At 42.7% G+C, this 12,812-nt stretch overlaps 1 protein-coding gene across 1 annotated transcript in view; it reads right to left on the bottom strand.

Annotated features, from left to right (window-relative positions):
- The window catches only part of Sycp2l (synaptonemal complex protein 2 like), a 52,301-nt gene extending 39,847 nt beyond the window's left edge, over positions 1 to 12,454 (bottom strand). Inside the window, exons 1-8 of the mRNA XM_057787072.1 lie at positions 12,446 to 12,454; positions 10,989 to 11,057; positions 9,612 to 9,749; positions 9,405 to 9,524; positions 7,335 to 7,439; positions 6,877 to 6,901; positions 5,036 to 5,121; positions 4,832 to 4,920 (exon numbers count right to left, since the gene is read on the bottom strand). Of these exons, the coding sequence (XP_057643055.1) occupies positions 4,832 to 4,920; positions 5,036 to 5,121; positions 6,877 to 6,901; positions 7,335 to 7,439; positions 9,405 to 9,524; positions 9,612 to 9,749; positions 10,989 to 11,057; positions 12,446 to 12,454 (641 nt within the window). The remainder of the gene's footprint in view (positions 1 to 4,831; positions 4,921 to 5,035; positions 5,122 to 6,876; positions 6,902 to 7,334; positions 7,440 to 9,404; positions 9,525 to 9,611; positions 9,750 to 10,988; positions 11,058 to 12,445) is intronic.
- Positions 12,455 to 12,812: the final 358 nt, after the last annotated feature.

The raw sequence follows: 12,812 nt of genomic DNA, 5'->3' as shown, positions 1-12,812 counted from the left end.
AGCCTGGTAAGTTGCCCTCACCACCCTATAGTTTTCCTAAAATTCACCATACCTAGCTAGGGTCCCACAGCTAGTGATGTGACCTAGTATGGCCATCCTTTTCAAGTTTGAACAGCAATCAAACTCTAGGCTTCTATGGGGTATGACACTCCCAGCTGTTCATAGTCCCACCCCCTCTAACATGCAGCCAACTGAGAGCTCCCTTACCTATATCCACCCATGCAGGACCCTTTGCACTGTCTCTACCACCTTACTCTTTACTCAAACATCTCATGTCCTCTTCCATGTTCTAGCCTGGTGGGTACCCCGACCTTCTTATCCATGCCTTTTTCACAATGCACCAGAGTTAGCATAGGTCCCACAACCCACTAGCCTAGGGGCCTTGCCTGCCTTCCTTACAAAAGAGCTACAGACTTGGGCCAGTGGCCTGGCTATGAATCCGTCAAGCCACGGAGCTCTCCAATGTCATATGTAACTTTTCCACTCAGACATCTACCCCAAACCTGTCTGGGCTTGGAACAGGAAGCCCAGTCTGTATACCAGCCCAGTCCCCTCTGCCCACCTGGCCTCATCCCATACAAGTCGCTCCACCCTCACCCACACACCTTCTCCTCCAATCAGCCCCATCCATAATAAGCTCAGAACTAACAAAGGAATGACACATGCCCAGATCTCATCTCTGGAATACCAGCAACATAAAAGATCAAACCAGCATCTTCTCTCCAGAGCCCACCAGTCGTATAGAAACGTTTGCAGGCAGAACTGCCTAGATGAAATCAGGTCAGGAGTTTAAAGAAGACACAAAGGAACAGCTCCATAAAATCCAAGAGGAAGAACTTAAGGATGAGAAATGCCTGAGCGATGCCCAAGGAAACACAAACATAAGGCTGACGGAAATGAGCAAGACAACCCATGACTTGAGAGAGAATTCAGTCAGGAGATAGAAGTACTGAAGTGGACTCAAGATGAAATGAAGATGGAATTGAAAATAAATAAATAAATGAATGAATGAATGAATGAATGAACAAGAGCCCACCTAGAAAACCCAAAGGAAAGCCTTACAGCTAGAACGACTCGAGCAGAAGACAGAATATTGGATCTCAAAGGTAAAATAGAGGAGCCAGATGAAATAAACAAGGGGAATTAATTTTTTTAACACAGAAAAGGAACACATAGGAAACGTGGAACACTATGAAAAAAACAGACTTTCTTCTCCCTCATCTAAACAATGAATGGGTGAAAGAAGAAGATAACTTCCTGCAACTAAATAAAAACAGCACAGCGAAACCTCTGGAACACCTAGAAAGATATGATGAGGAAAACATATCTCTAAGTGCCAACATTAAAATATTAGAAAAAACACGAATAAGTGACTTAATTATGTAACTTGAAAAGTGGAGGGGGGAGAAAAAAATCTAAATTCAGACTACAGCAATAATAAAAATCAGAGCAGAAATCATTAAAAAAGAAACAAAGAAAATAATACAAAAACAATCAACAAATCTAAGAGCTGGCGCTTGGAGAAGATAAACAAGATTGACAGACCTTTGGTCCAACTACCAAAAGAGAACTCTATTCACAGAATCAGAAATGAACAGAGAGACATTACAACAGACACCAAAGAAATTTATAATATTATAGGGGAATGTTTTTTAAATTTACTTTGTTAAGCTGAAAAAATAAAAGAAACAAACGTTTTTCTAGATTCAGCCAAACCATCAATACTAAATCAAGAAGGAATCAATAATCTAGACAGATCCATATGAGTTTGAAACAGCAATAAAAAGCCTTCCAGAAAAAAAGGTCCATGGCTACATGAACTTACAGCAGAATTATAAAGACATTCAAAGATCTATAACCAGTCCTTTTTCAACTATTTGAGACAATTGAAACAGAAGAACATACAGACTCCTTCTACAAAGTCAGTATCTCTCTAATACCAAAATAAAGTAGACACACACAAGGAAAACTACAGGCCAACATTCCTAATGAAGATAGATTCAAAAATAACCAATAAAATACTTGCAATGAGGATACAGACATATATCAAAAAGAGAATATACTGTGAACAAGTTCTATCTTTGAAATGCATGGCTGGTTCAACATACACAAGTCAATAAATGTAATAACCCACACAAATGGAGCTAGAGACAAAAATCACATGATTGTATCAATAGATAACACAAAGAGCCTCTGACAAAATTCAACATGCCTTCAGGATTAAAGTCCTAGAGAACATAGGGTTAGAAGAAACATACCTAAACATAATAAAGGCTCTATATGAGAAACCCACAGCCAGCATTATCCTAAATGAAGGAAAGGTTGAAACAATCCAACCGAAGTCAGGAACAAGACAGGGATGCCTGCTATCCCCACTCCTTTTCAACTAGTCAAAGTACTAGTTAAAGCAACAAGGCAAGAGAAGGAAATTGAAGGGGTGCAAATAGAGAAAGAAATCAAACTATCCATATTTGCAGATGGCAATGAGAGATTCCAAATGCTCTATCCCAAAACTTTTAGAGATCATATGAAAATTCAGAAATATAGCAAAATACAGGACCAATTTGCACAAATTAATAGCTTTTCTATATGCCAACAATAAACATACAGGAAGGAGATCGTGAGCACACTCCCGTTCACAATAGCCTCAAAGAAAATATCTTGAAATAAACTGAGCCAAGGAAGTGAAGGATCTCTCCAGTGAAACTGTAGACCTCTGAGGAAGGAAATAAAGAGACTAGAAAATGGGAGGGCATCCCATGCTTAAGGATTGCTAGAATTAACAATGTGGAAATGACCGTTCTACCAAGAGCTATTTACATATCCAATGCAATCCCAATCAGAATCCTTATTTCATTCGTCACAGAAATAGGGGGGAAACTATCCTAAAATGAAACCATTAAAGATCCCAGGTAGCCAAAACAATCCCGAGTACAAAGAACACTGCTGGAAGGACTACAATTTCAGATCTTAAGCTATGCTACAGAGGTAAAGCAATAAAAGCAACATGATGCTAGCACAGAAAGAGCCCTGTAGACCAATGGAACAAAATAGCTAGTAACTCACCTGTCACTTTAGACAATACTTAACAAAGATGCTAAAAACATAAGTGAGAAAAAAGGAAATTGTTTTCAATGAATGGTGCTGGGAAAACTGGATATCCATATGAAGAAGAATAAAATTGGCCCTGTATTTATCATCTTGCACAAAAACTAACTCTAAAGGGGTCAAAGACCTAAATGTGAGACACTGAACCTGCTAAGAGGAAACATAGGTAGAACCCTCCATGATACAGGTGTGACAGTCCTGTTCAGGAAGTCCTTTCTATATATGCATGAGTTAAGACTAACAATGGACAAGTGTGGCTTCATGAAACTGAGAAGCTTCTGCACCGCTTATAAAACAGTCAACCAGGCAAAGAAAAAGTCCACAGAATGGAAGAGAGGTTAAAATCCAAAATACACAAAGAACAAACAAAAATCAAACAAACAAAAAGTAAAAATAAATGAATAACCTGAATTTCATTCTGAATTCTCAAAAGAAGAATGGCTAAGAAATACCTCAAAACATGTTCATCATCTATAACAACTAGGAAAACGCAAATCAAAATGATTTTAAGATTTCGTCTTTCACAGTCTGAATGCTAAAGGTCAGTAGCAGAGCTGACAACAAAGGGTGGAGGGGTGTGGTAAAAACTGAACTCACATTCATTGTGGGCAGGCTTGCAAACTCGTGCAGCCAACATGGAAATCAGTGTAGAGAAACCTAAAAGCTTAAACTAGATCAACCATATGACCCAGCTATACCACTCTTTGGCAGAGGCCCAAAGGACTCAATATTGTACTTCACAGATTTTTGGTCAGCCATGTTCATAGCTTCTCTAGTCACAATAGCTAGGAAATGGAAGCAACCTAAATGCCCCACAACCAAAGAAAGATAAGAAAAATGTGGTATCTGTACATTATGGAATACTATTCAATGGTAAGTAAAAATGAAATCACGAACTTTGCAGGCAAACCAGTGGAATTATGAGCGATCATATGAGGTAACCCAGAAAGACAGACACTCAATGACCGCTCCTATTGGAAGCTCCTCGTTCCTCACACTGCCTGGAGTAGCTACAGAAACCAGAAAGTAAAATGGAACAATTACCAGAGTAGGGAGTTGTGGAGCAATAGAGGGGATTAGCAGAGCACAAGTGATCTGATAAATACCGTAAGGGGAATAGGAAAGGGAAGAGAGGGAAATACAGGCGAAGGGAGGAGAAAGGGGAGGAGTGGTCTAACAGAGGAAAGAGGGCTCCTTAGGGAAGGAAGCAAAATACAGGAGCAGAGGGAGGTGGATAAAATAACAATATGGGTTCCTGAAAAAGTCACAAAGAATTATTCTATTATTAACCCAAAAACCTTGCAACCTGGGGAGGAGGAGAGTTTCTGGGGCTCAGCCAGCCAGACAAGCTTATTTAAGAAATACCAGGGTCAGTGAGCTCCACACACATGTACATACCTACCTACACACACACACACACACCCCTTGACATTCTACCCTAAGTCAACAATGGAGTTCACAGTTACGTAACCAGCTGAGAAGACATTTTGGCTTACAGATTCATTGCCAAAGGCAAAACAACAAACAAAAAAGAAAACCTGTACAGTTAAGAGCAGAGCCTGGCACAGTCTGTCCCTTGGTCTTCAGTCCCTTCCAGCCCAATAATGGGTGAACTCACAAGGCACGCGCTGAAGGAAGGAATGGCGTAGGTGGGCGTGCAGAGGATAAAGAATAGCACAGAGATTTGGGGCTTATACCAGCACCTGAGTGTGAGGTCACTTACATAAGACTGCACGTGCCTTCTGCTGAAGAGAGCTTTCTTCTCTCTTCCCGGGGTGCAGCGTCCAAAATGCAGTTCAGAGTACTCAGCACCTGTTCAGAATTGGAAGGACGATTCATGCACGGTAAAGAAACAAATGAAAAGTCGCGCATGCCTTCTCTGAGTTTCCCAGAGCAACTCTTAACTCTCCGTTTAGTGACGACTCACCTCCTGATGAATGGAGAGCTCCACGGTGCCGTCCGCCACCAGCCGTCCTAAACTAAGTATGAAGGAATCCAGCATCTGGATTGTCCCTGAAAGCGCAATTGTGAAAGCATCAAATGGGCGCTGGAAGGAGTCAGAGCCGACTCCTATGCAGCAGGAAGAAGTACAAGCGTACAAGCTGGGAGCAGTATCTAATGCCGGAATGACAGTCTAGGCAAGGGGCAGGTTACAGTCAGTCAGCTACAGTCACGGTAGCCCCCAGGTTACAAGACACTTGTTTACATAATACCCACAAAGGACTGTAACAGCAGCCCCAGCAAAGTGTGGGTAGCATCACTGTCAGTGCTGGAACCTGAACTAAGGCACTTTCTGTCCACGATGGGCAATGTTCTAAGTGCCAGCATGTGGGTTGTGCTGTTTACATGGTTTATACGATGTATATAAATATTGTATATAACATACAAATTAAAATGCCATAAGGTCTATAACTCGGAAGCAGGAAATTTTAAATAAGTTGGTCTTTATTAATATAACACAGAGATTTCCACAGCTATTTATGTATCAGGAAAAAAAACAGAATGAGAAATACTATTTTGTATATAACTAAACGAGCAACTTTTACAGTTTGGGATTTATATTAAGGTAGAAGTGGAAATAATAGTGAACACAACAAAAAAAATAATGCCAAGTCAGAGTATAATTTTAGTAGGTTCAGTTGTATCATCTCAATATGTAAGTTATTTATCACAAAGTATATACCATTTACCATAGTATAATCCATAAATTGTAGGAGATAAAACAGGGAAGTATAAAAATGCTGTCTTCAGTTCAAACAGGCCACACTAGCATGAGTAGATAAACTGAGGCAAGCAGAAGCTCAGTCAGGTCCGGTGCCCACCAGATTAGAGTCAAAAGTTCTAACAAAGCCCAACTGGCCAGCAACACTCTGTACCTGTCTGTACGTATCCTACTAACTAGCAAAAATGCCAAGCGGAGTGCTTTCATTTTGAGAGGAGCTAGAGAAAATGTATTACAATCCTAATTAGCCTTATTAAATACAAACCCAGAGTCAGATATTAGGGCGGGAGAGCTGGCAGATCAGAGCAGCAGAGCAGCCAGCCACTAGTTCTTAAATAGGCAAGATCCTGACTCTACGAATCCTAAACTGAATGCAATGAGCTCCTGTCTCCTCCCGCCTTATGTTCCTCTCTCCACCCAGTCATATCTCTTCCTGTCTCCACCTCCTTAGTGCTGGGATTAAAGATATGTGACTTCCAAATTCTAGGGATTAAAGGTGTGAGCCACCACTGCCTGGTTCCCAGCATCCACAGCAATTTTGTGTTTGTTCAAACCACCTATAATTCTAGCTTCAGAGAAATCTGTCACCTCTGGCCTCTGTAGGAACCCACACTTACATAGAGATATATTCATTCATTCACATACACACACAGACACACGCGCACATGCACACACACACATAGAATTTAAGTTTTCAAAAATAACAAAGCTAGGCCTGGCGACTTAGCCCTAAATTCCCAGTTCCTCAGAGAGATGAGGCGAGAAGATACAAGTCTGAGGCTGGCCTGAGAGACAGTTCAAGGTCAGCCTGGGTAGGTGGTGGGTCTCAGTGGTAGGGACACAGCCAGTGCAGAAGAAGTCACGTGGGAAGCAGAGAGGACGAAAGCAAAAGGCAACAGGCCAACTCTTTCTAACAACTTGGGACTATGTCAAGTGGTTGGTCAATCCAGATGTGTTTAAATTTCACCCTTGCTGTCACTTAAACCATCAGTGCCAAAATATTTCTTGATGAAAACCAGCCAATTAGTAACTGCTCATATACATACCTTTCCTGCTGTGCCTGGAAATGATCTGAAAAAAGGAAGGAAAAGTACAGCTCGTTATTCCAAAGCATCACACATTCCTACACAAATGCATGGATACTAACTGACGGAAACTGAACACAGAGACACAAGGAAACCATCCATTAGAAGGCTGATAGAATCAGTTACTTCATTAAAATGAGCATATTCCCTACATTCAAACAAATAACATGTTTGAATATATAAAATAAATGAATACTCAAGTTTCCTATGTCATTGGTTGAATATTTTAATGTGTTACTTTCAAACAATGACTTAGTCATAAATGTGGCAGTTTTTTTTAAAATCACATCTTATAAAAAGCCAACTTCTCAAAAGATTTCTTTTTTAAATCCAAACTTAAAACAGAAGGAAGTTTTACAATCACTTCGATTCCTGCCCCTCACTGTTGGCATCACCCCTCAAAGCGCTTCTGTCCTTACCAGTGCAGTGTCAAGGAAGTCTCCCAACGCCTTCATCAGCAGTACATCTGAGGCCATGTCTTTTGTTGTCAGAAATCCTGTTACCGTTTCAAACCAGGAAACCATGTGCACAGAAGAGAGGCTGATGGAACCACATGGTCCAGGTGAGTACCACCTACTCCCCAAGATTTACAAGATAATCTCCTGCTAGAGAAAAAGCAGCCTGAAAACCTTCTCTCTCACATCAGATAGGCTTCCCATCCACCAAGAGCAAGTCAGAAAGGATGCATATGGTCCAGAATTACTATAAGGAAGGTCACACACAGCAGTAAGAATGGGACACTTGAATGAAGAGTGAGATATGTTGAGATCAACAGAAAGTTTTTGATGAACTTTGTTTGATCATATTCAGGGAGTCTACTCAAATAGTTAGAGACTAGCTCCCTGCTCACCTCATCTTCCCCAAGTCTCTAAAATTATCCCAATCATGCCATTACCAGCTGAGCTGAGCACACAAAGAGCCCAGCACTTGGGAGGCTGAGGCAGGAAGAATGCCATAAGTTTGAGGCTAGCCTGGGGCTATAAGCAAGCATCTCTCCCATAGAAATATGTAGTTATAGATATACAGACAGCTGTGGAGATGGCTCAGCGATTAGAAGAGCAACTACTCTTGCAGATGACCGGAGCTCGTTTCCATCACCCATGTCCGGCAGTTCAAAACCACCTATGAACTCTAGCTCGAGTTTTGGTACCTCTGAATACCACAGGTACCTGCACACAGACACAATTTTAAAACCAAAGAGGAGCTTGAGAAATAACTTAGTTGTGTCATGCAGAAAGTCTTGCATTTTATATTTTATACCCAGCTCAGGAGCTGGAGGCAGGGAGAGCAGAAGTTCAAGTTCATCCTCATAGTAAGTTTGAGACCAGCCTGGTTTAAGCCAACCCTGTTCCCTCTCCCCTAGTGTAGAGAGCCTTGTGGAGTCACACCTGATGGCTATGTGTAGAGAGCTGCGTGGAGTCGCACCTGATGGCTATGTGTAGAGAGCTGCGTGGAGTCGCACCTGATGGCTATGTGTAGAGAGCTGCGTGGAGTCGCACCTAATGGTGCTGGCTCCCGCCCTCCGCGATCCCAAAAGCGAGTGCTCTCTGTGATAATCAACTCCTAATATCAACTAGGCCTGACTTATGCTATTATCATGCAATGATTGTCAGCTGCTTGCATATGCGTGGACCTATGAGCAGTGCCCACCTGGCAATCCAGGATTGGTAGCCCATGCCTACTTAAGGGCTGGGAGAGGTTTGCCCTAGGAGAGAGGAAAAGAGAGGAAGAGAGAGAGGGAGAGAGAGTGAAAGAGAGAAAGAGAGAAAGATTTTACAATTGTTAACAAGGTCCTGAATAAACTGCTTAGCAAGAAGAGCTCCGGTGTTGCGCGTCTTCCTTGCTGGACCAGGGGGACCGTGACACCCTAGCACAATGCCATCACCACACAGGCTTGTCAAGAATAACAGTCATTAATTACACAACTGCGTGATTCCATATGTCCTCAAGTTCTCTGCCTGGGAAGTGAAGCCTTGGCTCAATAGTAGAGCATTTTCCTAGCATATGCAGAGTCTGGATTCAAGCCCCAGAACTTCAGATACAAGGATAACTGAAATGCTCCACACAATTTGAATGCATGGGACAGAAGCAACAAGGATGGGCTCTATTTTTTTTCTTCCAATTTGATTTCAAAGGAAGAAAACATAGCAAACTATCTAATTAAGTTTATACTAGCTTTTTGTTTTGGGTTTGTTTTGCTTTGTTTGTTTGAGAAAGGGTTTCTCTGTATAGCCCTGGCTGTCCTGAACTCACTCTGTAGACCAGGCTGGCCTTGAACTCAAAGTTCCTCCTCCTCCTTCTGCCTCCAAGTGCTGGGATTAAAATCATGCATCACCATGACCCCAGCATACTACTTTTTATTTTACTCACTCCGCCTCCACCCAGACCCTGGCACACCTTAGGCAGGTGCTCCTTCCCACTCTTGGGCAGCACCCTCAGTTCCTCACACTGATTCTCTAAATTGTCTCCTAACTGTGAAGTGCACTTATCTTTGGGATCAGTCCTTGCTGAATTAACAAGGGTTCCTTTTGGGCCCCATCGTCTTTAAGGAATCTCTGGATACATTTCAGCAGCAGGGAACAATTCTGGAACTCCTTTGTATCCAGTTCCTGGGCATCAGAACACAGCGACTTCAAATCAGAATGCTTCCCCGTCTGCATTGGGGTTTCAGTCCCCAGACAAACCAAGCCACTTGCCTCATTTATTGATCTGTCAAGATGGTGCAGGAAGAGGTGGTTATATTTTTGAGGCACATAGCTCTCTTTCTGCTGCAGATATTCTTCTATTACGTGAAACCCTTTGCCATGGACCGCATCAGTAACAAGAGACTGAAGCTGGGAAAGAGATGGTTTGTGGATTACTAGTTTCCCAAAGCACATGGGCTTTATATTGATAATCCAAAATAATGGTGTACTCAACAAAAGTTCTCTGAGAGTTGGGAGTGTAGCTCAGTGGTAGAGCTTTCTCCTAGCACAGGCAGGGAGCTGGGTTCAAGGTGCAGCACCACCAAAGAAATGAATCATTTTAATTTTGCAGCTGGGGATATGGTCTAGTGGTAGAACATTTATCTAGTGTGGGAAATACCCTCTGTAGCAACACTATCACTGCAAATAATGATTCTAATTCGCTGTGAAATAACAGAGCAAAAATACAATAAAGAGATCAGTCTTGACTTACAAAATAGCAAAATGTCTGTTGACAATCACTCAAGATGTCAGTTTTCATTAGCTTTAGACAAAAGGTCTAGAGGTGGTAACTACAAAATAGTAAAATAGTCTACTGATAGTCACTTATCAAAATGTCAGAGCCTTCATTAGCATCAGACAAAAGTTCTAGATGCAGGGCTGGAGGACTCCTGCAGCGGCTGCAGGTGCGGGGCTTGTGGGGCTCCTGCTGCAACTGCACCTCCTCTGGGTTTCTTAGAGCTCAGACTCCCTATGGACCCTGTTTGAGCTGAAGAACTATGGACTTGAGGAAAGCTGTGCTTCGACTACAGGAAAACAGGTGAAAGCGCTTGGTAATGCTGCAGAGTCTAAACCAGAACATCCAAGTCTAGGCTCACCCACCAAGGGTCAGAAAAACAACAGAGGAAAGAAAAGGAAAACTAATATCTAGAATAAAGCAAGGTCTTCCTTGCCTCAGGTCTTTTCACACAGTTATATCCGGACTCCAGATCCTTACCACTGTCCCTTTCCTGCCCCAGAAGCAGGTTAAGAACCAACTTAAAAGCAGGGCTTCCAGGACCAACTTAAATGAAGCAGTTCAGATGCTTTCTTGCCCTACAACCCTGCTCCTATTAGGTTTCTAAGTTCCCTAAGGATAGGCATGGAATTTGTTTTGTTCATAGCTGGCTGCTTCTGCCTGGAATAGGTGCTAAACACAGAATATTTACCGTGGGGTTCTGGAGGGATAATTTGAGTGAAGTCCCACAGGCATGGTTTCAATGTCATACCACAGTAGAGAAAGCCAAGGTTTCTCTGCTCCAGGCTAAATGAACAATAAATAGTGCTGAGGAGCCACCCAGAACTCCCAACTATAACACATATAGAATAGAAAATAAGCCTTATCGTTACCCAGAAAGCACCTTGGGTTTTGCCAGTTCCAGTGTCCTCCTTAACAGACTGCAGAGGGTTTTCATTTTCCTGTGTGCAATGAAAAGTTAGTCTTTAAAAAAATAAAAGTCAAAACACATTTAAAGTTCTAAAAATAAACATAAGAAAAGTTTATGTTGCTTTTTTTAACAGAGTTTGTTGTTTGTATATAATACTAGTCATAGGTTTAAATAAGATAGTGTTTTTTTTAATGTTATCTCCTTTGACATGGTCTATGTAAACAAAGCGCCATCTCATGAGAAAAAATACCTGAATAAATGTTCATACAGGATAAACAAACTTTTATAGAGAGCACCATAAATTAGAAATGGTCTATAAGTTAAAAAATTCATGTTTAAATTCAAATCCACATTCAAAATTCATATTACAAGTCATAATAAGGAATTAGATTCAAAATGTCGTTATAGTTATGACATAAAGTTTAACATTTGGACTTATATAGTGAAATTTCAAGGTTCAAACAGCCACAGCACACAGAAGAGGTTTCCAAGCATGAAGTACATTTTCATCAAGGGGTGTTGCCTGGTCAATGGTTCTGCTTTTACACACAGCCCCCCGACTCTTCGTTTGCCCCTGACAATTTCATGGGAAAGTACAGGGTACACAAGATAAATCTCTGCTAAACCCTGGGGTTGGCTACGGTGGTACGGCCTGTAATCCTAGCACTTTGAGGCGGGGGGGGGGGGGGGGGGGGAGGGTGAGGGGGGTTGATCAAGAGTTCAAAATTATCCTCAGCTACACGGAAAATCTACAACAGCTGGGCAAATGAAACCCTGTCTCACACACAAAAAAAATCTACTTTAGAATAACACTTATTTCTAGGAATTTAACCAAAATCCCCAATGAATGTCAAGTGTATTTTGCAGCTTTGTCACCATCGTTATGTATAAATAGGAGAAATCAAAGTCCGGTGTCCATCTAGAAGACTGAAGTTTTTCACAGTCAATGGCAGGAAATCGAGAGCTGAAAAGCGGGCGCTCGAGGGAAATTAAGACCCTATCTGTTGCCAGGACTATCCTTTTCTTGCTGGTGGCTGGGTTACCGGGACCGGGAAAGAGATAAAGAGGTCTGTAGAAGCGAAAAGCGCTCCATAGTTCTCGCAAAAGAGCTGCGTGGTTCCAGTCCTCCATTCTCCCTCCACAGTGGCTTTTTGAGCCCGGAATCAGGATCCCTGTTGTTTCCCCCTCTTCCTGAACGCTGCCAGTCAGCGACAAGCAAACCCAAGAGGTTAATGCGCCCCAGGGTACCCTGGTACACGTCACCCCCCGCCCCTTCCCCCAACTTATCCGAACCGCCAAACGAAAAGTGCTGGGCCTCTGCGCCCATGGGAGCTGCCTAGCCCGCGTGCCAGGGAGCACAATGCTCCCTCAGCCCTGGGACCCTGGAAAGGAGGCTGGGCTCCCCCAAATGTCACTCACCTCTGGCATCTCGAGGTCTCAAGCGACACTGCCTCCGGAGTGTCTACTCGCCCTGCTGCACAGCACTGCTCCCGCCTCAGCTAGTCCGAGATTCCCACTGTGAGCAAAGCGAGAAATAGTCGCAGATGACTCTTGGAACTCAGTCTGCTCCGGGAACTCCAATTTGATGAACCTGCTCCTGAACTCTACAAGCCTCCGGTGTCTGTGATTCTAAAAAGCACGTGTACCTAGAACAACAGGGTCGGGCTGCGGACTTGGGCGCACACCTGCGGAAGTTCTGAACTCGCACCCTGTGCCTGACACCAGTGACGTTTACTGCCCTCTGGGATCTAACCAAGCTGTGGGTACTTGGGTTTGGTTTAGTTTC

The sequence above is a fragment of the Chionomys nivalis genome, chromosome 13, assembly GCF_950005125.1.
Source record: "Chionomys nivalis chromosome 13, mChiNiv1.1, whole genome shotgun sequence".
Classification (NCBI taxonomy): Eukaryota; Metazoa; Chordata; class Mammalia; order Rodentia; family Cricetidae; genus Chionomys; species Chionomys nivalis.
Note: the sequence above shows the minus strand (reverse complement) of the source record. Positions and strands in the feature narration are given on the sequence as shown.